The sequence below is a fragment of the Anser anser genome, assembly GCF_964211835.1.
Source record: "Anser anser genome assembly, chromosome: 11".
NCBI classification, from domain to species: Eukaryota; Metazoa; Chordata; class Aves; order Anseriformes; family Anatidae; genus Anser; species Anser anser.
Window position 1 is genome coordinate 13449054 of NC_139732.1, and position 25276 is coordinate 13474329.

At 42.2% G+C, this 25276-nt stretch overlaps 2 protein-coding genes across 8 annotated transcripts in view; one reads left to right on the forward strand and one right to left on the reverse strand.

Annotated features, from left to right (window-relative positions):
• Window positions 1-9769, reverse strand: part of SLC7A10 (solute carrier family 7 member 10) — a 41092-nt gene extending 31323 nt beyond the window's left edge. For all 4 annotated transcript variants that reach the window (XM_083794722.1, XM_083794724.1, XM_083794723.1 and 1 more), the window contains exon 1: window positions 9552-9769. In XM_083794722.1, coding sequence (XP_083650848.1) covers window positions 9552-9651 — 100 coding nt within the window. In that variant the 5' untranslated portion in view covers window positions 9652-9769. The remainder of the gene's footprint in view (window positions 1-9551) is intronic.
• LOC310879849 (uncharacterized protein) overlaps window positions 1-25276 on the forward strand; it is a 196228-nt gene that overhangs the window by 22855 nt on the left and 148097 nt on the right. For 3 of the 4 annotated variants that reach the window (XR_014571160.1, XR_014571161.1, XR_014571162.1), the window contains exon 2: window positions 10623-10696. The gene's annotated coding sequence lies outside the window, so the exon portion shown is untranslated. Of the gene's footprint in view, window positions 1-10342; window positions 10467-10622; window positions 10697-25276 lie in introns of those variants that run through there. The other variant, XR_014571163.1, reaches the window with a different exon arrangement.

Below are 25276 nucleotides of genomic sequence, written 5' to 3' on the forward strand. Positions count from 1 at the left end.
GTTATGGAAAATATATATATTTTTAATCTCTATTGAATGTGAATGAGCATGGTGAACAGATTTATTGAACAGTCTGGAAAATTTAGCAGCAATCGCTGCCCAGCAGGAAAGCCTCTTCCTGTCTGTTCCTGAAAGTTGTCAGTCTTCATGGAGGTATCATTTGCCCAGTTGCCTAATTAGAAAGATACAATAGTATGCAATTTCAGGAGTTGCACAGTACACTTGTCCAAGGGCATAGAAGGAACTTCTTTGTGAGATGGTGTCAGTGGAAGAGACCAGCCTGGAAGCTGGCACTGGCTCCCTGACCCCCACCTCGCTGCGGCACCTCCCTGCTCACCTCGCCTGGGATCATTCTGCAGCTTTTTGCTGGGAAAAACATTCCTCCTTTAATGCACATACATTCAGCAAAGTGAATATTGTGAATTAAAAACGTCTTTACATGCATTGAGGCCCTTTCAACTCCCAGCTGTGGCTGCCAGAACCTGCATGTGAACCATGCTTACCCCAGGACCCTGCAGCAGCAAAGGGACTCGGGGTGACTCCTGGCAATGCATATTTAAAACAAGAAAATATGAAAAGAGTAGTAACAAGCTACCCAAAAGCTGTTGTGGTATATCTCAGGTTAGAGGAAGAGGTCGAACAGGAACCTCCTTTAAGCTCTACTGCCATTGCTTGCGCTCTTACACAAACCGTATTTTGGATGCAGATATAAACAGGACATGCACAAAGTTTACTGCTCTTGTAGGTTTCACAGCTCTGTGATCAGAAATCAGTCAGGCACCCAACTTTACGTTCTGGTTGTAAATCTGTGTTAGCAAAATTCTGCTGTAGTTAACGTCACCTCTATCAGCACAGTGTCATTAAATCTCTAAATGGCTTTGTCTCTGTTCTAGCAAATACAAAGACATCCTTAAGTTTCATTAAAGTCAACAAACTCATGTGGAATTTAAAAGCAAAAAGTGGTATTCAAGCATGTTTCCCAGGGTGGGCACAACTACTGCACAGGGGCTTGGGACCAGTTAAGAAAAAGGTCTTTAATCTTCTGTTGGGAGCCCGAGCACTAAGGGGAGGCATTCCTTTTGTACATACTCAAAATATGTACAGGATTTTGGTACCTTTTGTAATAGTCTGCTTAAATCTTAATGCGTTGCTTGGTAACTAGCTGTGTCCACAGTGAACAAACACACAGACGTATCCTACTGGTCTCTGGCAGAGTTTATTGTAAGAGATTGCTTTAATGCAACAAGATCTACTAGCAGTAGTACAAAAAAAGTAGTTTGTCAGCTTATTTTTAATTCCAAGTATTTTAATTCTGTCATAAAAATAGAAATCTCTTCAAAGCTGAAGGCTAGGCATGTGAAGACACCACCCAGAAACAAATACTTCTTTCCCTTTTCTTAAAATATTGATTCAGCTATTTTTTAATTTAGCTGAGTCTAAGCACAGTGTTTGGAAGTAACAAGCTTGGGTACTTTTTGCTGTTTTATGCTAACTAATGCTATTACTATTTTCAAGATACTTAATAAAATGAGCTGATTATATATGTTTCCGAAGTGCATGGCTTTTCAAGTTTTCAGACTGAAATTAAGAAAATCAGAAACAATGAAACTTATAAGCATTTACCAGAGTTCAAGCTCAGCGCTACTTCTTTGGAAAGCCAAACCAAACCACTCCGCTCCCCTTCACCACTTAGAAGAGCTGATCCACTATCAGTAGCACTATTTATTTCCCAGATTTCTTGTTCATTTTATCAGTCTGCATTTATGAAGTCCTAGAACGCTGTTTCTGAAATGGTTTGGTCTCCCATTCATGGACATCAGAACTGTCTGCGTTGTTTAAAATTAGTGATGAAACAAGGCTCGAACCCCCAGGTTTCCAGCTACCCAGGAGACAAGTCTGCTATAAAAACAGGACAAAATCTGGGCAGAAGAAATAAGTCAGAAGGAAATGAAAATGAAATATAGTTTGAGATGACCTCCCTGAAAACAAGCAAGCAAACCCCTTTGTATTAAGCTCTCAGGAGAGCTGTTAAAGAATTCTGAAAGTAATTCAGAGAAGGAACTCAGCCTCTCGTTTTCATCCTTCTAGTCCATTCCTTGCTATTCCCTAATAAAAACCGATCCCAGGGGTGTTTTGTGCTAAAGGATGAATTTTTTATTGTATGAAAGCATACAGTTTAAAGCCGTAAGTCCTTGCATTCCTTGACAATCATTATCTTTAACTTTATGGAGATGCACATACTGATCCTTTCCAAGGCACGGGTTGGCAGGAAGGCAAGGAATGCTCCTCTGAATTCATAAACCTTCCTCACAGGGTGTGAGCAGGAGTGCATGATCTCACAGCACTATATGGGACTACAAAAAACCCATCTTATATGACGTGTGCTAATAGTTGGTTCTCAGTGTCTCACCGTAATTGCACAATGTAACAGCAAAAAGATGGAAAATGCTCAGGAACTACAAAAGACTAGAAAACTATGGATGCTTTTCCTTGTCAAACCACTAGCTTATTATATCATGCACAAGTATTCAACTGCAAGGAGTTTCCTGGAAAACTGCTTTATTTGTAGAGAAGGCACTTCCATATGGGAGCTCAACTTCTGTTCTCCACTGTCTGAATGCTTCTCTGTAGGGACTAAAGAGATCTAGAAAAGAAAAGCAACTTTTTCTAGCCTTACTGCCCATCCCTGTGTGATTATCTGGTCCAGATTTAATGTAGCATTGTTAATGCATCTGTGACTTGTCCAGTGTCACAGGTGAATGTAACAGGCAGCCTTATGACATGAACTGATGTAGATCATATAACACTATAGATTTTAGTTCTCTGACTTAGTGTGTTCAATCAAAGAATGAGATTCTTTCTTAAGTTGATTTTTTCCTGGCTTTTGTGACTCTAAATAAGGTCCTTTTATTGTTTAAATGTATTTTTTGTGGTTTATTATATTAAGATGTTTGGCCTGATCTAGATTATGTGGCTTCGTGAAACTGATGAAAGAACTATTGTTCTTCACAGCAGAAAAACTGCCGCTCATCCAGATCACTGACCTATTTCTTGGAGTCAGAAGTAACCTTTCTGAAGTCTTCCTGATTTCTAACGCTATATTTTACACTATTGATCTTGAAGCCCTATGCTTGATGTGCAGTTACAACAGCATTTAAGGATCAAGTAAAAAAAAATCAACTTGCCAAATGCAGAAATGGTTTATTTCTCCATAAGCTTTAGTACTATTCTAAAGAAAGCTGGAAATAAATTGGAGCAATTCAGCGGTTGGGGTTATTCCATTACTCAATGATACAGCCATTCCTCAGACTTAAACTTCACCAGTAAATGCCTCTCCACCTTTCTTTCTCTGAAATCCAGTGGAATTTGTCCCTATTGTCTGAAAGAAATGAGGAAGCATGTCCAGGAGCAAGAATTCAATCAGCTCATGCTAACACTAGAGTGGGCCATTCATTACTCTGAAATCAGAAAAATAGAACCTATGAGTTCCTGAAGATGGGAACAATTTGTAGAGAACCATTCCTCTAATCTTGCTTTTCAGTCCCAACTACCAGAGGCCAATGCCAGAAGAACACGACAGGAGAATAAACTACTACTGCATAAAGATGTTTTGTTGAGGCTGGCATGCGAAGAAAATGTATTTACCATTATACGTGGCTTTCTTCTTCAGGAGAGCAGGGTTTGCATATTCTCTATGTTCTCTCACTATACAGAGAGGGATACAGGCATTTAAAACAGAATTAGGTTGCCGAGATGCTCAGTCCATGCTGGATTGCTGGCTCTTCATTGTAGAACATCTGCTAAAGAAGTCTTCGGAAGACTTCAGGGTTTTTCGGGACCAGGAGAAAAAACAACACTGTTCAGATATTTTATAATATTTGGGGCACTTTGGTACTGACAAATGCCTTCTCATTTTGTCATGCAGCAATCAAGATGACAAAAAAGCGCAGCAGCTAGTAGAAACTCCCCCTGCAGCCCAACAAAAAAACGGGGTCTTGAAAGGAAAAGTTTGGCACACAAAAAGCTCCAAACACAAAAAAGCTAAACCTCCACCAAACCATTTCTGCTTGTTGTGAGCCTGCCAAAGCAGAACAGAGTTTCTCAACAGAAAAGGCTACATTATGCTAGAAGGAAATGAGCTGCAAGGCACAGGAAAAGGGAACACGAGTGGAGATTTATGGCACCACTGAAAGCAGGCACTGTACTGCCAGATCAGGAGTAAGACACTACCAAAAGATGCTACCTTTGTTTTTCTGTCTGTCAAGGAAGAAGGAGAGTTTCTGTTGCAGGGTATCTGCAGTACTGACGTCCGTAACAAAGCCCATCAATTCAGCCTTCTGATCAGAGCAGCTGTGGTCTGCCTAATCAGAATTTTCCAATTTTTTAGAAAAACAGAAGGAAAAAAAAACAACACTCAAACCCAAACCACCAATGAACATCTGTCAATTACTAACTAGGAAGCAGAACTGTTACAAATGTTGCAAGTTTTGCTTAAGTATTGACAACTTCCTAAAGTACAAATCTTGTTTTTTTGTTTTGTTTTCTTTTTGAAAAGATTTTCATTGTCTACTACTGCTGTTTCTGAAGATCATACGGAAGGATTTGTTCATGCTGTTTTTTTTTTTTACTTTTTTTTTTTATTATTGCTTCTCTTGCTCTCTGTGTTGTACATGGGGGACTTCATGTGCTGAGTCCTCCTGGATACAGACTGCGGCAGAAAGGCACATCTGCGGACAAACAAAACTGTTTACTATTTCTGGCATGACTCAATTAAGAAAAATACAAAGTTGTGTGTATTAATTAATTAGTTTATGCTTATGCTAGGAATTTCTAGTTAGAGCTCTTTTTTGCCTCCCTCTGTAAAATCAGCCTGTGAGGTAGCCGGCTAGCCCTGAGAAGCTGCAGGATCTCCCTGGAATTTTACCAAGCTGAATTTACACTTTGCCATGGGTTTACTTGCAAGTAAAAACTGCGGTGTGTTTTCAGCTCCCTAAACGCAGGCGAAGGCCTACTCCAAAGGATCCTGATGGAGAACTGTGTTGGCACCACCTCGAAAAACATGAGAACACACTGTGGTCCCTTAAAATGTATCACCCAACAAATGTAACTTGTACAAGCACTCTGGATGGACCTTTCTAGGTTTCTTTCTCTCAAAATGTAACATATGATCTTTCTCAGTAGCATACACCTTTTTTCATACTGGGTATCACCCAACTGAGGACACCAGCTTTTCTTTACATATGGAACCTGGACATTGAATTTTCAATAGTTACGAAGCTCAGCCTAGGACTCTGGACTGCATGGAAAAATACCTTCGGAAGTGCTTCAAAAGTACCTTTGTGGTTTCTTGTTACCAGGGAAGACGTACCATTTATCTTGAACAAAAGTTGACTCCTGCCTTTATTTAACCATAATTTGCATTTATAAGAGGACAAGATATTGAACTGCATTTCTCTGCATTCTAGGTCTGTCCTATCGTCCTGAAAAAAAATTAGTCATGTAGGTTTAAATACTTCATCTGCTATGCCAGCAAGCACCACCTGGAACTGAATGCTCAAAATATTATTTAGCAACAAGTGTAACAGAGATAAGGAAGACTCTTTCTTTTTAGAAACATCTTTGTGTGTGTGTGTGTGTGTGAGAGAGAGAGAGAGAGACAGAACAACTGAGGTAATCTGTATTGCTCTCACAAGCCAGCAAACAAAAGCGTGTCCTGAAACTTCAGCTAGCTATGAAAGTGCACTGCTCACACACAGACTCAGAGAGGGAGAAGCTCCTTGCTGCAGCACCGTTGTTTTCTGTAATCCCAGGTAAGATCACAGAAGTAGAAAGAAATCACCTAGAGATGTGGGTGTTTGTAATCTTTCTCTCATAATGTTTCTTTCTGCTACAGTCCTGTGACTTGGATACTACTCCAGGAGAGTCCACCTGGCCTGTCTAGGAATGATCTCCTAATTATTCCGTACACTACTTGATAAAGAAGTGGATCTGACCAGTGCTGGTTGATTCAATGACCAACAAGCAGTTTCCTCAAGCAGCAATGGCACATGAAATATGACCAAGTAGCTGGCATTAATACCTATACATTACCACTTAAGTTCTTGTATTTTTTTAAAAACATAAGTATAAAGACGATTCCTAGCTCTTCGTGTTCTCCTTCCTTAGTGTTAAGCTAGCAGCTTGCTGGATCCTGTAGTAGATGTCTGTATAAAAGCCTGTGGGACTTAGGGCATGTTAAAATGAGAGGAAGCACACAGGAAGGCTGGTAAATAAAGTTTTCTGTGAAGGGCAAGGAGGAAAAATCACATCCAGTGCAATTATAGCTCTGAACTTGGTGTCTCAGAGCACTGTCCTTGGAAGTGGTATTTATGCAAGTGTAAACTTCCTGTAGATGCATGTGTCATCATTAGTTAATGAGAACAGTGCCAGGCAGGTATAGTGGCAACCAAGGAAATTTATTTGGTCGTTTCCTTGATGCATTAGCATCATGCAGATAATATTTTCTATTACATGTTATGACAGTCCTGACAGGAGGAAGCACTTCCGAAGTAAGGAGGCTTTTCAGCTCATATATATTCTGCTGAGACCATCAATAAGGTGGCTGACTAACATCACCTATGGAACAAAGCAAGTGTTGGTTTTTGGGTGATGTTGACAGACCAATTCCAGAAAGCTACTTCCAGAAGCAGCAATAACTGAACGTATTGCTCACGGGCCATCTGATAACAGTTTTGATATTATCACTGTGGGATGGGCTTGAATTGGGAACCTGTTTATAAGGGTTCTTATGCCAAGCTTAGGTGTGAACAGAATAAGTACTTCAAACATGTTCAAGCAACCAACTTAAGTCAGCTGATGCAGCTAAATTCCACCTATGCTCAGCAATATAAGGAGATGTATTTAGTTTTAGCTGGCATATTGCATTGTGGCTCAATTTGAAGCTCTTCTAATGGGTCTTATATAGTCTGGTTTATACTATATAAGATGGATATATGGATTTATACAATAGACTTCACCAAAATGTGAGTGTGACCCTATGGTGAATTGCATGCAGCTTTACAAGCTCAATGAACAAATGCTTTGAGACGTTTAACTGATATACATATATATATGTACGTATAAAACAAGCAGGCAGACATCTCTTATTAAACAGTTAAACATCTCACGTATGCAACTTGTGCGTACAGTTGCATGTACATTTCTAATGTAAGAATGGTAATTTTGTTACTCAGACCAAAAGTATCAGGCTGGTATCAGACCTTAATCAGGCTGCTGTTTCCAATTCTTGTACTTTTCTAAAGAACAGTGGAATGTGGCAGGAACCACACAGAGCCAAGTCATGGAGCTTCTTACCCTGTTTTCATCTGCATTGGCACAACTCTTATTGAAGGCACTGAATAAGAATTTCTCTGTATGGCTCGTGTGCCCGTGCTCATAGAAAAGGCATGCAATAATCTTAATCACACATAGAGCTCTACAAATAATGTATAACCAGCTACGTAGAACATGCATAAAATAACTGTTGAATTAAATATGACATTGATTTGTGTGTCTCCTAAATAAATAGTAACTGGGTTTTCAAGCAATTAGATAGTATCTACAAGTTGTTACTTAGTAGACAATAAAGCACGTTACTACTTTTTAAGCTGCACCACTTCATCGGAGTATTGGCAAGGTTAATTTGCAGTGTAATTGAGTACGTTAGGAGGTTATTAATAGCATGAGAGATTTGTTTTCACTGTCTGTAACCATACTTAAGATGAAGCAGTTTGGGTGCTCCTACAGCGAGTCTCAGGCAATTTCCAAAATTCTGTAGCAGAGATGAATTGCCAGAAAGATTTGTTACTAAACTAAACACAGTGCTCAGCTTTACAGTCATTAAGTATCAGTTTCTTTTTAGCATTAGAACAAGTTTTTATATTTAGTACCTGCATTTATACAAGTATACTCCAAAGAGGTGTTTTTTGCCTTAATGTGAAACCACCTTTGGAAACAGCCTTCTTCTTTGACTAGGCTTGTCTGCACGCAAATCTTAAAGACGTTAAAGTAACAAAGTCTTAAGTGATGTGAGAAAGCTAGGCTACTGGGAGAAGCCATGGGCCATGAGATGGCTATAGAACGGGCATATTTATATTCCTAACTTGATGTACTTCGTTCTGCCATTTTTGAGGGAATATTTTCCATTATGTGACTGGTATTTCTTAGGGAAAAGTTTTTCAAAACTCTATAAAGAGAGGATAAAATTTTGTTTTGTGAGTCTACTAAGATGGCATAGCAATTTTCATTATATTGACAAATACCTCAGCTGTAAAAGTAGTAAGAAAATTGTCCTACAGTTGAGCATACAGAAGGATGATGGAAGAGGAACAGTTTCTTTGTGGGGAGTCAGCACAGGCTGGGTCTGCCCCTGCCCGGCCCCAGAGCCCCTGCTCCCCGAGCCAGGACGCATCCCGCGGCGTAAGGCAGTCGGAGCGCCGCCGCTGGCTCTAGCAGCTGGAAGCCTGCAACGTTTGAGCTGGATGAAGTGGTGCACCTGTACCTTGAGACACTTCTTATTTCCGCAGGTGCAACTGTGAAACTTCCTGGGGTTGTAATGGGCTACGAAGTACTGGGAGACTCTGATGTTACTGGGGCGCTCCCAAATGCAGTGGGTTCACACCTCAGCGCCTTCTCTTTCACCTCGCAGCATTGTGCTAGGGAGTACTCAGAAATCAATCCGATTTGTTCCTCCGATTGCAAGTCATATAATGCTTTATTTTAAACTAGCAGAATTAGCGTATAGATGGCAATCACAAGCTTATTAATCACGTTTATAGTCTGATATTCACAGTATTTTCCAAACACGCCCTCATGTTTTCCCTTCCTGTTACTAATTAGCAAAGATTTTCATTCCCTACGTCCAACCTGTGGCTGGCTGGAACTGCAGCAGTCAGCTACAACGGGACGGTTGGTGCAGAGCTTACGGATCACTGCATCAAACTAACTTTATTTCACAACGCAAAACCATCCTCTTACATTTTTGTATTCACAGCACCTCTATACACTATTGGCATAAAGAAAACCTGCCAGCATATTTAACGAAAAAGAGACAGCATTAACTCCACGCAGAGCAAGAAGCGGTTTTGCCCAAAGGCGGCTTTTTCCCAGGGTTTCCAAGCAATCTGCCTTTGCCATGGGACACGCCGGGCTTTGATAATTAAACCCTAGAAGGGAAAAGGGTTTTGCCCCAGACGCGGGGACAGGGGCTGGCTGGGAACCCGGGGCTGCCGCCGTGCCCGAGCCCGCTGTGCAGCCCTCCCCGAGCTACCTTTACCGGGCAGAAAACCTGCGAGCCGCCTAAGTCAGCCTTATACCTCAAGACCCCTAAACCAGCCTCCCCTTCCCTCCCGCTCCGCTCAGCGGCGACCCCGCCGGGTGCAGCCACCGGTGCCGGGGGGCGAGCCGGGGGGCGAGCCGTCCCGCTGCTCCGGGCACCCAGCGGAGGGGCTCTGGGGGCTCACCGAGCAGGCAGCCCCGCAGCCCCGGCCCGGCCGCGGCCGCCCCGCCCTTACCGATGATGATGGCACAGGCGCTGCCCAGCCCGATCTCCTTCTGCAGCGCCACCCGCGCCGGGCCGCCGGGCCGCTCCCCGCGCTGCTCCCCGCCCGCCATCGCTGCCCCGCGCCGCGCTGCGCTGCCCCGCTCGGCCCCGCGCCGCGCATGCGCCGCCCCCGCTGAGGGGACGCTGAGGGGACGCCGAGGGGGGCTGAGGGCAGGACGCTGGGGCTGGTGGGGGGCGAGGCGTTAGCGGCAGGCAGCGGGAGGTAGGGGGCACCCCCGGCTAGGCCGCTATCCCGCCGCCTTCCTTCAGTCACACAGTGCGATGATTTAAAGGAAAAAGCCGCCCCGACCCGCACCGGTGCGCTGTGGGCAGGCAGACATCGGTAACATCACTGAGGCGGTGGCAGGAGGTGCGAAGTGTTTCTGCCTTTATTTGCCTTCCCAGTCTCCGGGCTGAGGGGAAAAATCGCACAAAAAGCCCCGTACAGCGGCTCCGTGTGTGCCGCTGTCCATACCGCCTCGGTCCTGGGGGCTCACCTGCGGCTGCCCTGCCCTCAGACAGCAATTAACGCTGAGGTAAATGTAGGGGAGATAACGTCCCCTAGTAACTCACAATACTCCCTGAACAAGCTGCTTCACAGAGTGACAGCGGCTCATGTTTTCTGTGCTCTCAGATGAAGTCAGAAAGTTAAACCCTAGGATGAGAGTTCTTGTTCAAGCTGTGACAGCCCAGGGTTTACTGAGGGAAATTCCTACTCCTTGCATATAAGCCAAGGTAAACGCCACCCTGAGAGCACTTCTGCATTCATCATATGGGCCCTCCTCACCTGAGAGAGGATCCCCCTGTGGACGACCTATTCTGAAAGTGCAGAGGCAGAAAAATTTCCTCACAAGAAAATCTGATGTCCAGGAGATGTAGGAAGAAGGTAGGCATGGGCCAGTGGAGTGGCCAAGACAGAGATGGAAATTGGTCATGGGGCACTGGTGTAAACGGGAGGAGGAAGGTCTGGGATTGTAAGACATTGGCAAAGAAAGGTGGGAAGTTTCTGTGCTGATATCGGTCTGATTTTGTTTGAGTTTAGAATGAAAAGTATGGCCTGGAAGCTGGTGAGTCGTTTGAGGGAATCAGTGGACTGTTCTCACAAAGCTGATAATCGTAAGTGATTTTACTTCATAAGGCTGCTTTATGCTGCCGCTCTTATAGAAAGAGTTATTGATTTTTCAGAGGCTGAGACTTGTTTCGTAAATTGATCTATCACTCCATAGAATTGTTGTTTCTAAACGAATTGCCTCACTAACTACTTCTAAAATGCTCTTTTATTGAATTACTATGTACTTTTTGTAAGGAAGCATTTTACAGGAAGATTTGCTTTCTGAACTACATAAATGGTACTACTGTTCTCATTTTAAAGACGGGGAAATGTGAAGGCTACAAATGAAAGTTCAGATGCTCAAAAGCAACCTGATCTTTTACGTATTTCTCCTAAGTGGTTTAAATGATCATTTCAGAGCTATGCTTTTCACTGGTAGCAACTGAAGTTATTTTTAGTACCTCTGAAAGTCTCTACACGCTAATCTTATATAGGTATTATAATTAACTCAGTGCAAATTTATCTGTGACAGTCTATTGTTTGTTCAAGCTAAAAAGAATAATGGGTAGAACTTCATCAAAGTACAAAAATCAAGAAATAAAGAATGAATCTGTTGTTAACTGTTACTAACTGTATTACTGAGTTCTAAGAGTCTGATGATGAAGTTTAAGACCATTTAACCTTTACAGATCAACCACAAAATCTGTTAAGTGAATGACCACTTAGAAGGATAACACTGCACTCAGTTTCTTTTGCTGTGGTAGAAATGTTGGTTTGCTCTGAAATACGTACGTAATCTTTGTGGTTTTGTGCGGAAGATAAAAATCCCAGTCAGCCCTCTTACGCTGATTTGCAAGAAACAGTGTGCGCTGGCTGTGAGATGATGAAAACAAATACTAGAATTCAATTAACTCTAATAATCTTCTCCAACTCTACTGTGCAGTAGCTGCAGTTCTTAGTTCTTTGTGTATTTTTTTATGACTCCCCTCACCCTTACCCTTTAATATTCTGACCAATTTAGGGGACTCCGCCAAGGAAAATAAAAATATTAAACAATCATACACGTGTACGCTCTGCTTATTGATATGAATATCTTGTTGCAAAACTGTTCCTCCTTGTTGAAAGACACGAGACACATCTCTGTGATTTGATTCATATGTTTTTAAGTATTTTACTAGTATTAAGTATGGAAAAACCTAACAGAAAAGCACCGGGAGAGTCTCCTTAGGAGAGGCATGCAACAAAACATTAAAACTCAAAAAAGCAGAGGAACCTTCAGAACATTCTTTCTTCCCATTCAATTTCACATTGGGTGTATTTTGAACAAGGCTAAAAGAACAGTGTTGGCACAGGAGAACCACAGGGTGGAATCTCATCTCCATGCCAGGAAGACTTTGCAGCAGAAACACTGATGAACAGGCACATCTGATAGTGGCTCAGCAAGGCAAGGAAGTCATGGACTATACCTTGCAGGTTCAGCACCAGATCCTGTTTTGGGAGTTCCAGGCTTGAGGGCAGCATCCCTCCCCTGCCTTTGTGTGGGGCTCTTCCCAGAAGGACCAGGAAGCCTTTGGCTGCTGGGCAGTGAGGGCTCCCGGGGCAGCTGCTCTCTCTGAGGCTCCAATGGGAAAGATCTAAACCCTCAGCTGCCCACCCAAGGAAGGATCTTACGAACATCCATTTGAAGAGACCTGCACAGATAACGGTATATGATAGTCCTTTCCTCAATATGCACAGGATTTTTTGGTAAGTGCTTATTTGTGATGTCTGCCAGAATGTACTTCCTACTGCAGACAATAATCTTGTAAGAAGCTTAGCCTAATTACCCGGTCGTGGGGGTAATGAACAGGGTAGGCAAACAAGGTTGGATGCAGCTGTGCCAGTGATGGAGGCCGATAGTGGCGCAGTCTCTCTACGCTGTTTGAGGCTGAATACATGGTGTATGGGAAAGTGGTTATAGGCAAGGGGATACAGCCAGGAAACCCATCTGGGTAATTTAATTTAGGAGTGTAGCCTTGGATCCTTGTATACTACTTCATTTTCTCCTCCCTCTTTGGAAAGAGGATAAATTCTTTACCTAAATCCATATAAAGAACTTTGATTTACTGTTTCTTTTCCCAGTGTCTGCATAAGAAATTACTTCCCTTTTTAAAGTTTAAGTGTTTTGATGTTGCTGAAGGAGAAAGCAGGTGGCAGTTTATGACATGAGCATTCGATAAGCCAATATCCATAGCAAAACACAGGAGTGTAAAACAGCAGTGGGCCAGAAACCTTTTGGAAAATACAGCAATGACAAAGGTTGCCCTCATTAGCCACCAAAAAAGAGTTATTTATTTATTTATTTAGGCTGAGTGCTTGCCTGTTTCACTGTGTTTTCTGCATGAGGATGAAGAGAGGATTTTGCTCGTCACTTTTTGTGGTAGTATTGGCTGCTTATTTAAGTTGTGCATTCTGTCCTATGGCTAATATTGTTCCAAAATAAGCAAGTCAGAGGGCATGTACGTTCTAATTAGTAGTTATCTGAGACAGCTTTCAGTGCAGAGACTTCTTTTAAATTGTTTTGGATCTGAACGTACTGTATCTACTTGAATGACGAAATGTTAGTAAGCAAAAAAGCCAAAGTTCTTTGTAGGAAGGCAATTGCTGCATAGCAACTGCACAGAGAGGATGCAATGAAGCTTGCATGTGTTCTTTTGTTGCTATTTTGGTCCTCCTTTTCTCAATGTTCTGAAATGTACAGAAATTATTAAAGTTTTTGGAACCAGTCACTTCATTCATTGCTACTTATACTCTTAAAAAAAAAAAAGAAAAAAAAAGAATAAAAAGAAAAAGCAGGGGCAAACATTGCCATTTTGGTGTTTGTATTTTGGGAAGAAATAATAAGGGAATTTAATATGACAGCTAAGGAGGGATGCTCTGAGTTTTCAAATGAATATAGTCTTTAATGTATGTGAAGCATATTAGAAGAGAGCTAGGTTAAAGAAGTGCATAGATTGTCTATGAGATTATACTCTTCCTAATCTGACTTTTTTTTTTTTTTGGTGTATCCTTCTAAACAAATTTCTATTTTCTTAAAAGATATCCAGCTGTCCAAAATTGAAACATACTGCGACTGTTGCTGAAAATTGTTGTTCAATTTCCAATTTAATGGGGTCACTATAAACAGCAGCTGTGAAATAGTTACCTGGAAGGATAAAGTATCTTGTAGTGCATCTTTAAACAAAGCAGTAGGCTGACTGATTTAGCGAAAGGCAATTTGGGGAGCAATGGGATTGTAAAGTGAATCTTAATTGCTAATAAACTTGAAAGTAAGGTTTGCCGTGTTTGCTTGATTGTTGCAAATTTCATATCATTACAAATTTTATTTATAAAAAAGAAACATCCTTTTACTTTTGTAACTTCCTAAATGAGTAAGTGAGGGCTGAGTAACCAGGATGTGGGGAGCATTCTTTACCAAGAAGTATGAAGATTCTTCACACCAGACACTGCCCTGCCCTTGAGCTTCAGAACAGTTCAAATGTGGTGTGCCAAGAAGTGGAGTTCTCTGCTCCATAAGGGTTAGTGTGGGTACTGAGAACACAGAGCTATACATGGGAATCCAGCAACCATCGTTAGCCAAAAAGGTCTTGTGGCATGCAGGCAGTGGGAGGTCTCTGCATGTAATCAAGCATTTGATTGTCTCCTCTTGTCTGAAGTTTCTGAGACTAGTCACATCCCCTTCAGTAAGGGACAGGATTGTCACCAAGAGCTGGAGTTAGCAAGTACATGGTCTTCAGGCTTACAACAAGGGCTTTTGAGTGGGCTGAACCTTAAGAGTGTGTTCCAGGCTTGCTGAATGGAGATCTGGATGAGATGATCAGCTGAGATCTGCTGAGAACTGGGTCTTCCGTGAAGCTCCCTTCTGAATTCTGCAAGGTGTTGCATCATTTGGGTGTTGGGAACAGCTTGGTTGGTAAGGCTGACTGTGCTGACTGGTTTCATTCTTTCATGGTCCTCTGCAAGATCTGGGAACTTGAATCCAGGGGTTTAGAAAGTTTAGGAGATTCTTCAGGCCATATCACTGTGTTTTGAGCTCCTATAGGAGGGATGTGACTGTACTCAGTGGAGGTTTACCTAGCATTAATAACTCCCCCCAAAGACTCTGCAAAAGACAGTAATGTACCGAAAAATCAGCTCACTTTGAGCAGCAGGCTTTCACCCTTAGATTCTGGTAACCAGAATGTTTGTTGTCTTTTAGGTAAATTATTCATCAAGAGCGAACTGCCGGACACCTAGCTATCTGTGTCAAAACTTTGTATTTCTAAATTTCCAGCTGTATAAAATGGGCCATTGTATTTTAAATTATATCACTGCTTGAAAGACATTTCATGATGGCTCATAAGTAGATGAGTGTAAGGAGATTATGTAAAGAGTTGTTTGTAGGTTGTTGATGAATTAGGTTTCCAGAGCCAGGGTTATTGAAAGAACCTGCTTTCAGTTGGGCACTCATACAGTTGGCATGTGCTGGAGTACATGGGGGTGCAGTCGTGTAGGGGACTTGAGAGGATGATCAATTTCGGACCAAGCATTTGTTTTCTGATTTTTTTTAAAAGATCTCTAACAGCACGGTAGTATTTTGACTGTAATGACTAAAAAGCTTTTCTCAATCATCAATTTATTTTTTCTTTGTAATTAACATAATTCTATTTTTTCTTCCTTGGTGGTCAGTGGGAAATTGACTCATTTTCTGTAACAGCATGCTTTAGTTTATCTTTTTTTTTTTTTTCTTAGAAAAATTTAGAAACCTTGTTCTTACTGCTTTCATCTGGACTGGCTTCAATTTCTGAAGATGGTGGCTTAAGCTGGACATAGGACTGAAGCTAATGCATTGCAACGGCTAACTGGGTTGGTATAGTCACCTGCATTTCTTCCAAGTGACACTTCAAGTGTTGTGCTGTTGACTCAGGTTTTTGGTTTGAGGTTAACCATGACGTGTTTCGCTTCCTTTTCAAAAGGAAAAGTCCCACCATGTTCTTTTCCCTCTATGTTGCTACTTACCCTGTCCCTCCCTATACTGCATCTGTGTGCTAGATCCTTTGGTTCTTCTTGGACCAGTCCATCAGTTGAATATAATTGTCCTATGATATCTCCATATCAGTTGAGACTATCCAGAATTACCTTCCATGTTTCTTCTTTCAGTTCAGTTGCTCTCTGCTTGGTGCACCCAAAAATTATTGATCTCTGGTCACTCAAAATAAATAATATTTGTCCCTGGATAGATTCTAGGGGACTTACCTCGAAATTTCTTTCCTGTTTGTCAGTATATTGTGCATAAAAATTGAGAGGGCTTTTTTTTTTTTTTTAAAACTAGTTTCACATGTAACTTACAATTATCACTTGGCTCTTATTTCTTATTATCTTTCTTATGAACATAACACTTTGGGCAGAGTTGAAGGCTCTACTTTCTAAAGGTAGTTAGTTCGTGTCCACCCTTCCTTTTGCTCGCTAACACAAATTCCATCCTCATCGGACACGAAAACCGTGACTCGAGTCTGTGCACGCCTGCCATCCTCTGAGAAGCCCGGTAGATGGCACTCTGGTCCTGTAACTCAGTATTTTAAGGCCAAAGTGATCACAAGTGTACCCGTGCTGATGATTTTAAGTAGTCGTTTCTCAAAGTCTCGCCTCTAAGCTTGAAATTAAAATTACTGTGGGAGTATTAAAATTAAACTAACTATTGAACTAAAAGTGTCGTTGACATGGGTTTGGGTTAACGTAGTCTTAAAAAAAGATAATAATCCTTCTGGGTATATCTACAAAGCACAATTTGATATAGTATGCCACTGGGAGAGCGAGCTGTGTCTGTGGGGGTGTGTGTCAGTGTGTTGTGGGCTTGCACGCAGGGCAGCTGCCTTCTTGCAGGGCGTATGTCAACTGCCAGAGGAAACCTCAGGGCTGCTATTCCAAACGCTTCCCACTGAGACACGATGCAGCAGACTGCTGCCTCTTACCTTTTTGATACTCTCCCTGATAACTGATTGTGTCAAGGGAAAGTCAGTGGTGCCTAACCTAGCCTTAGTTCTGCCTTGAAAGGGGCTAATACCTACCGTGTCAGTTAGATCCATTAATCCAGGAGTCTGGAGCTCTCTCAACTCTTCCTGACCTGTGAGCGCTTTTGACTCTTCCAGGACAAAATCAAACAAGTTAGCTGAGCCATCACCATCTGGCAGCGGTTTGAACCAACTTGTTTGACTTTGCCCTAGAACAGACCAGAAGTGCTTACGCAGTCAGTTACTGGGTCTCAGCTGGAAGGTGTTAACCTGCAGCTGAGAAACAGAAAGGAACAGCTTTTAAATGGCCTGTGAACTGTATGCTCTGGGTGAGAGGCATTACACGAGCCTGTTGGCTTTCCCTGAAAGAGACAAGGTGTGCTCCTATGGCCCATGTCAGTGGAGAGGTGATTTAAGAAGCCATCTGGTCTCCAGTGCTGGCTACTACTAGCATCTCATCCTCCAAAGGTGTATTCCCTGCCTGTAGATGGGATTGCTGTGCCTGAGTGTGCCCATCAACTGCTCTGCAGGTGTGCTGCAAGCACCTCGGGACAGAGTCGATTGTAGAGCCTTGTTTTGTTGTCTGCTTTAGAGAATGGGGAAGCCAGTTTGGCACACCAGGTTATCTAACAGCCTTCAAGATCTGAAAAACAAAATGACAACAACAAAACCAACAAAACAAAAACACAAAAAAGCCACTTTTCCCCTTATTAGTAAGCTGGCATCTCTATTGTGTCATGGGATAGTAAGGAACTCATAACATCTGTACAATATTATTGATTCTGAGGAGAGTAACAAATCGGAACATGCATCATGCTCTTCATTTACCACACTGGTGAAAGTTTGCACAGCAAACTTACTACAAATAAAATAGATTATACGCAAGATAGAGAGCTGTCTTGCAGACAGAAATGTATATTTGGTTTCGGCAGTAATCAGTGTATTGTGCTTAAAGTTCATACACATCCCCTCCAGTATTTACCTATTAAAAGAGTTCACAGAAACTATGCTGTAAACCTGCTGGAATAATTTTTATTAAATAATTTTCATTGGTAAACAGGGAAAACAGAGCTGCAAGGAGGTTAAACTCTGGGCTTGGCTTCCCCACTAATGACAAACTCTGGCCCCAGAAATTGCTGAGACAGAGATGACAGGCTCTCGCAAGTACATGGGGTCATCCATCCACCCCTCCTTTCTGTTGCTGCAGGGTACAGGTGCACTCCGGCAGAAGGACTGGGTTATTTTGAGCTTTGCTCACACACAAGGCAGAGCAAGAGGGAGGTGTGGATAGTGTCCACTGTCTCGTGGACTTGAGTCTCATGCCACCTGTCTCGTGCACTTGAGTAACACCAAACCTTTCTGTCCTTGCACTGCTTGAAGAATATGGACATGAGCACTGCAGCACTTTTGGTAGTTTTATTTCAGTACTTGGTCTTCATTTATAACCTGCCAGCCCTGGATGGTTCCCAGTCAAAACAACTTGTGTGTAGAGAAAAGGTTCATGAGAGCAGGGATGCTATGTGTAGGCAGGATTGCCAGTGAGCCCATTGCTTACATCTGCTCTGTGCCCTGGACTGGGAAACAGTGAGTGATGCTCAAACTCCAGCACTTACTGTAATCTTGGACAATCGTACCTCTGTAGCTTTGGCTGCCTATCTCTAAAACAGATGTTTTCTTCCCATTGCAATCTGCCTTGAGACTTAGTCTTATGTGTTGTGTTATATTTTGGTATTATCACTGGTGGACTTTTTCAAGCGGAGGAGGGACAGGAGGCCTTTTCTTTGTTAGGCTTTGATATCATCATCACAGGAGTAGGGGATTTGCTGTTCAGTGCATCATCCCAAAGATTTTTGATGATAGCATCAGATTTTTCTCCTACTTGCCCTTTTCCCTAGAAAGGGGTTAGACTCTTTGGGTGTTGCCTGACAAAATTCAGGAGGTGGGTGGGTGTGGTGAGATTTTCTGGCTGCACTTCTCTGTAGGGTTACCCAGAGTGCAAAGGGCCCTCAATGCAGACAGGGAGCAGCCTGCACAAATGCAACTAGACGCAGAAGATTCTCCAAGGCAGCATTTCTTCCTCCTGGAGCAACTTGCCAATAAAGAAGGAGATTATGTTGGAAAACAGCTGGGCTCTTCTCTGTTGTGTGCATTTGGCCAATCATCCTTCATGTGAACACATCAAACCTCTTGGAAAGATTCAGTTTAAGCCAGGTGTTGGTATTCACTTGCTGTGTGCACATCAGGATTAAGGAAATGCAAAGGGAATTTTTAAGCTAGTGAAAGGCCATGTCTCTAACAGAGAGGAGGACCAGCATTTAGAGCTCACTCTTGTAATCCCACTGACCACCCTTCCAGTAGTGTTCTGGCTGTTCACACAATAAACTTTGCTGCATGTCCTGCAGCTCGACCTAACTTTGGTGGCTTCTTTCTGCCTCCCTTCAGAGCTCTGCCCAATGTACTTTCTTGACTGTCTGCATATGTGCTTATGTACCTCAGGAACATCTCCATCCTTCTTTCAAGCTTGGAAGATGTGGACAGACACTTATGGAATGACTGCACAACCTTGTGTTCTTGGGAAATCTTGCTGAAAAGAGCAACATTTTTAAAGGCATCGAGTTTCAAAGCAGCGAGATGCAGAAGTCCAGCACTACATGGACTGTAGTGTTGAAAATAGTGATAATCTAGACCTTGTGTCACCTATGAACTGTAGGAAAGCAGACAGTTGTGCAAGTGCTCTTAATGAAGCATGTGCTTAAGTGCTTTGTTGAACTGGAACCACAGTCAGCCTGTGACACACGGACTATTTTCAATTGGAAAGTCTCAAATTGTAGAGTCAAGTCCTGTAGTGTTTCAGGAATAGCTCAGGGAGCTGCTGACAGCTCAGACAAATTGGTGTTTTTCTACCTGAGTTGTTGGCCATTCAAGCTGAGCTCATAGCAGATCTTTGGGGCTTTGGGGAAGCCAGTGACAAATCAAAGAACCTTGTTTAACTTGGCCGCGGCTGAATGCTGTACATCCTTGTGAGGCTTGGTATACATACTCCTCTGATTCACAAAAAACATCTGCTTCTCTTCACTGACAATTCCTAAGATGAGCTCTTGAAGGAAGAGAGCAAGGCTAATTGGATGAAATGCTGATGATTCTCAACAGAGCAATTGCAGGTGTGTGCAGGAAGTCAAAGCCAAGTGTGCTGGAAAAAAAACCCTGTGTGCTGCCATGGCTGAATACATCTGCTGTACCTGTTTCTCTTGCCCTACCCAGCACTGATTACTGGTGGTGCCATTAGGTGAATGGATTTCAGGGCTCTCAGTCTCCTGAAGTCTAAAGGGCATGGTTAAATACTCTGCAAGGCCTAGGAACGTCTAGGTGTTCTTTTTGGTACTTAATGTTAAGTATTACCAACATGTAACAGTAGCTACAGGCTGGTGCTCTCTCACTTCCTCTGGTCTCTAGTCACGGTATTCTATATACCTCTCCTGTCTGCTTCTCCCAGTGTACCCGTCACACATTGTGTGCATTTTACCTTGTGTGGACCAAGCATACCTGGAGCTGGGTAGTAGTTTTGTTTGACCAGGGCTTTCCTGGAAATGGCAACCAGAGAGCCTGGCCCACCTGGTGGTACGAACTTTTAAAGTTCCATTACTGCTCTGAATCACACCTTGACTCCACACCCTGAGTCACATATTAAAATAAAACTGTGGGAAATAATAAAACCCAGTTATATGAATGTGTTTTTTATTATACGAGTTCTTAAATTTTTTTTTATTACCGCTTTGAGGCCAACTCATCTTCTTTTGTTAAGTTCATTACAAAAGGCTTTGCTCCAATCCATATTAACTCAAAGGGAAAGGAGCGCAGTGCTTGGGGAGAAGAGCAGTTCCTTGCTGGCATCCATTCCCGTGTCCTCAGCGTGCCTCAGTCTTTACCACAGCTGCCCTACAGGAGCCCTCTGGGGTAGGTGGTGTTACAGAGGAGGTTGACCAGGCAAGTTTGTAGAAGACGACTCACAGAAAGGGGGTCAAATCCAGTTCTCTACAGTCTCATACCTAGCGCTCTAGCCCATGGCCTCTGCTGTCTGAAGTACTCCTGAAATGAGCTACTGTCCTTTATCAAGCAACTATGAAATAGTTTTCAGCCCTGCAGTTGTCATGCCAGCTCTATCCCCAGAAAAGAATGAGAAGTCTTTCTCAGTCACGAAGAGGTAGAAGATGAAATTGGAGGAAAAAACAAACAAACAAAAGAAAAAAGTAGGGATGGGAAGGCTTGTTTATAGCTACTAATTAGAAAAGTAAATTGTTCCCACTGAAAAAGGAAAAACCTACAAGACCATGTTTTTAATAAATATTTAAGCTCTGCAGATTGGGGAATGGCTGAAGCACCCTTTCTTCCTAGGACTTAGTATAGTGAAGAGTTTGTATCTTGATTGAGAAATCCCTTCTCATCTTTACTTTTAGGGCATACTTGTTGACCACACTACTCCTTGCTTACAGATCACATGCTCCGTGCCACTTGCTCTCTACCTAAAAAGCAGCTGAATGTACACATGCTGAGTTCTTGACCAATGCTCCACTGGAGTCTGGTGTCATACCAGAATAAAGCAATTCCTCCCTGCATTTCTGGCTACAGTTTCCAAAGCCCCCTTTTTAAAAAGTAAAAATAAAAAATTGTCTCAGACACTGGTGTGGACCGTAGCCTGAACTCTAGGAGTAGTTTGATATTCAGGACCTTCCTCTATTGCAGGGCAGGTTACTTTCTCCCATCCTTGTCACACACATCTATAGGTCATTTGAATGTCTTTTGGCTTTTGGAAGAGCAGGTGCTTCTGAGCCAACAGCCTGAAGCCCTGATTGAGCAGATTAAGTCAGAAGCTGGCTTCCTAGTTACTCTGTGGGGAGAAGGTGCTGAAGTCTTTATTACAGATGTGCTGTAGCTTTCTTCTGAAGCTTCTCACATAGGCACTGGTCAAACAGATGATTTTGTGATGTGGGCTTCTAGTCATATAAAATTGTGATGCCACCAAATTTGCAGTTCACAGGGCACCCAAGAACTGTCTAGTGTTGAGTTGTGGTGGTGAATTACTTCCCTGTAGTCTTTTTGTATAAATTGTCTTCTGTCTGTTTCTGGACACGTATTAAATAATCCTCCAACATCAGAAATGCAATAAATGATCCCTGACTGACCATCCACAAATCATTTAAATAGTATTCTTCTGGTTTATTGAATGTCTTTTGTGACATTTATTATTCTCTGCTTAGTAAAAACATACAGGATCTAAAAATGTGGCGAGCCCACTTGATCTCTGAGGATGGCATGTATTTTAAAATGATTTTAACCTGTAGACTCATTAAATCATCAGACATTTTCTGCTTCACTGCTAGGAAATAAGTAGAAGTTCCTGTCAGGTAATCAAAAACCCAATAGACCAAGAAACTGGCTCTTGAAAGATACAATAGATCAAAAGCATAACCCTATGTGGACCAAAATGCCTGGAAACTGGGCATCGTCTGAAAATAATGTATACAATGGTTGAAACCTCTGGGCACAGCTGTGAAATTCCTGCAAGTGTTTTATTCCCTCTTTCTCAGTAATTCAGGTGAATTTTGTAAGGCTAATGCCTAGGGAGCTCCCTTGGAAACGAAAACTAATGATAGATAGAAACAGAGATGGGGAGAAACATGTTACAAAGGCTTCACAAAAGCTCCTAGTCCATGAGATCTAACAAGTACTGTTGAGGATATTGGATAATGGATTTGCTCATAGTACGAATATAAAGCTCATTACAGGCACCTTTTCACTGTGATGTTCTGAAAGTGTTCGTGCAGTCTCTGATGTCCACCTTTTTGGTTTAGAGTTATTGTACTAGGATATATTATCAAACTGAAATACCATCTGCTGTGCACTTTCTGTTTCTGTGGTTTGTCAGAGCTTCTGCATTTCTGAAAAGAAGCGTAGTTTTAAGGGAAGAAAATGACAGCTTTTGGACCTGGGTGTTGCCTCACAGAGTAGCTGTTCATGGTCCTTCTGTTTCTGTGAGCAATCGGTCTGGGTCCTGGGCAATCAGTATCTAATATTTTGTACACAATGAGTGGGTGAATGACTTATATCCATGGCAGTGGTGCATATCCATGGCAGTGGTGCCTGTGGGTAGGCAGAACAACTGGGAAATTCAGTTCTTATAAATCTATTAAAATAGCTAAGAGGTGTAATGTACTGTAAAGCTGCCACATTAACATCCACTGGGCTGTCTTTTCATTGTTTTGATATGCAGCAATGGTTTTATGGCTGTCTCAGAAGGTGTTATAAAGTTTTGTTTCAACATGGATAATATTCCAAATCCACATTTTGCTTCATTTTTATGTGGTTTCAGAAAACTAAAATTAACCACAGTGCATTTACATTTACCCTGCTTGTCACAATTACAAGGCAGGTGCAGAAATAATGAGAGTTGGTTTCATTTAATAGCAAAGATTCAACAGTGTTTGTCCTATCCGACTGTCCATTTTTTTTTCCTTGTTGATGAATTGTGAACCAGAGCTGGAGATGCACAGTCACTAGATTTAGTTGCTCAGCCTTTTTTTGCCTCTCTTTCACCATGCCTCCATGGGGTCACTCAGGAGAGCTGTTACAAGTCAGCTAACTAAAAGTGTGTCAGTCCCCAAAGCAAATGGGAGAGAAGTGGCCTGGTACTTGTAAGGTGACAAGTGCCAATGCTGCTGTACTCCTGACAGCATCCCAAGAGATGTTTTAATAGTCAGCAACATCTGTGCTCTGACTCTCCCCTTTAGTTTGTCTTCGTTCATCTGCAAACTCAGGGGAACAAAGTCTCAAAACAAACTCACGAACTGCTGCTTCCACACCCAAGCTGTCTTCCCCTTCCTTCTTCTTCATCCCTTTTAGTGGAAAGGGACTTGTTTGTTGACTTCATGACACACGTTCGTTATTCTCTTCCTCGTGCTTTCTACCCTATCTTCAGTCTACCTTCCTGATGAGAAGGCAAGGAAGAGGAAAAACCCTGAAGGGGACCGAAGCCATGATAAACTTAGGTCCAATGTCAAGTCCTGTGGCTTTTCCCCTGCTGATGGCCACAGCAGGACAGCTAATGGGACCTTTCTTGTGTTACTCCCCTATCTCTTTTTACAGCGTCAAACATTTATTTGAAACGGTTTCCAGGGAAGAGCTCAGACCCCGGTGGAAAAACCCTGTGGTATGGCAGGCTCTTACCTGGACATGCTGCCGATCTGCACAGTTCCTGGACTAGGGGGAAAAGCAGCCTAAAAGGGGGCCATGAGCAGAACAGCACCCAGGCTAATACTGACTTACTCTACCGTGTTTACTGTCTGAAAGGTGGAATGCCTTTGAGTGATAAACATCCACCATAGTGCTCCCCTGAGAAGGCATCTTGACTTTCTTTGACTATCTCTGCTTTATGTTGGTACAATATATGTAGTATAACACATAGCTGATAATTATGCTCTTACATCATACCAGCAGACTGTAGCTCTGGCTGAGAAATATATGATGTTGCAAAACTGCATTGATGTGGAGAAGAGGAATGAGTTCTGAACAGAGATTTTAAGTGATGAACATTAGTAATCAGTCTTTTTTTTTTTTTTTTTTTTTTTTTTTTTTTTTTTTTTTTTTTTTTTTTTTTTTTTGCGGTATAGGTTGTCCTACTTAATAACTGTGTTTCAGTTTTAGTGGAAATAACAAATGACACAAAACGAAATACCCTGATTATCTTGAGTGCTAATACAAAAATGAGCATTTTTGCCAGAACTCTGGAACTGGGACCACAAATAACTATTTGTAGATGAACTGAGCTGGAGCCTGCATGCTGGGTTCTGCCCATTACGAAGCCTTGTGCTGTGAGGATGGGGGGAGAAGGGCTGACCCGTTCCTCTCTTCTGGCTGCCTGTTCCACAGACTCGGGATAACATCAGTAGGAGAGGCAAAGGGGACCCCCCCCCCCCCCGAAGTGAGCTAAGGTCAGTGCTTTGCTCTGTTAGACAGCCTGCATTCTTTTAATGTGCCCTTCCAAGGATGTTTTTAAAACAAACAAAAAAAAAACACACTTGCCTCAGGCAGGCCTATTTCTATTTTATTTTAGTGTGAAGCAGTGGTTTAATTGTTGATAATGCAGCTGAATGGAGACTACCTGCTTCCTGTTGGGGTAATAAAGTATTATTCCTTTAGTGTTGTAAAAGTTACACAGACCTTCAGCTCACTTGGTTTGCTTGAATTTCTCAGTTACTGTGGATCATGTACTAATGAAGTTATTTTTTATTCGCTTGTTAGTAGTAGCATCTGTGAAGGAAAGTTCAGAATGTAAAAATGTTTTAAATCCTAGAAGGTAAAGAATCTGTTGGTGAATGTAGACTTGAATGGAGCCGTAATTACAAAGAATTTTGAAGTACTTTAAAAAACAAACAAACAAACAAAAACAACATAAAACTGGATGTGATTAACTTGAAACTGTTTTGAAACCAACAAACACCAGTTAAGTATCTGATTCAGTAAGCAGTGGTTAATGCCATGGATGCTGGCATTAAACTCAGGATATCTTTGGAGGACTGGGCCCCAAATGTGATTCTTTGGTTTCATCTTGAGCTGTGGGTG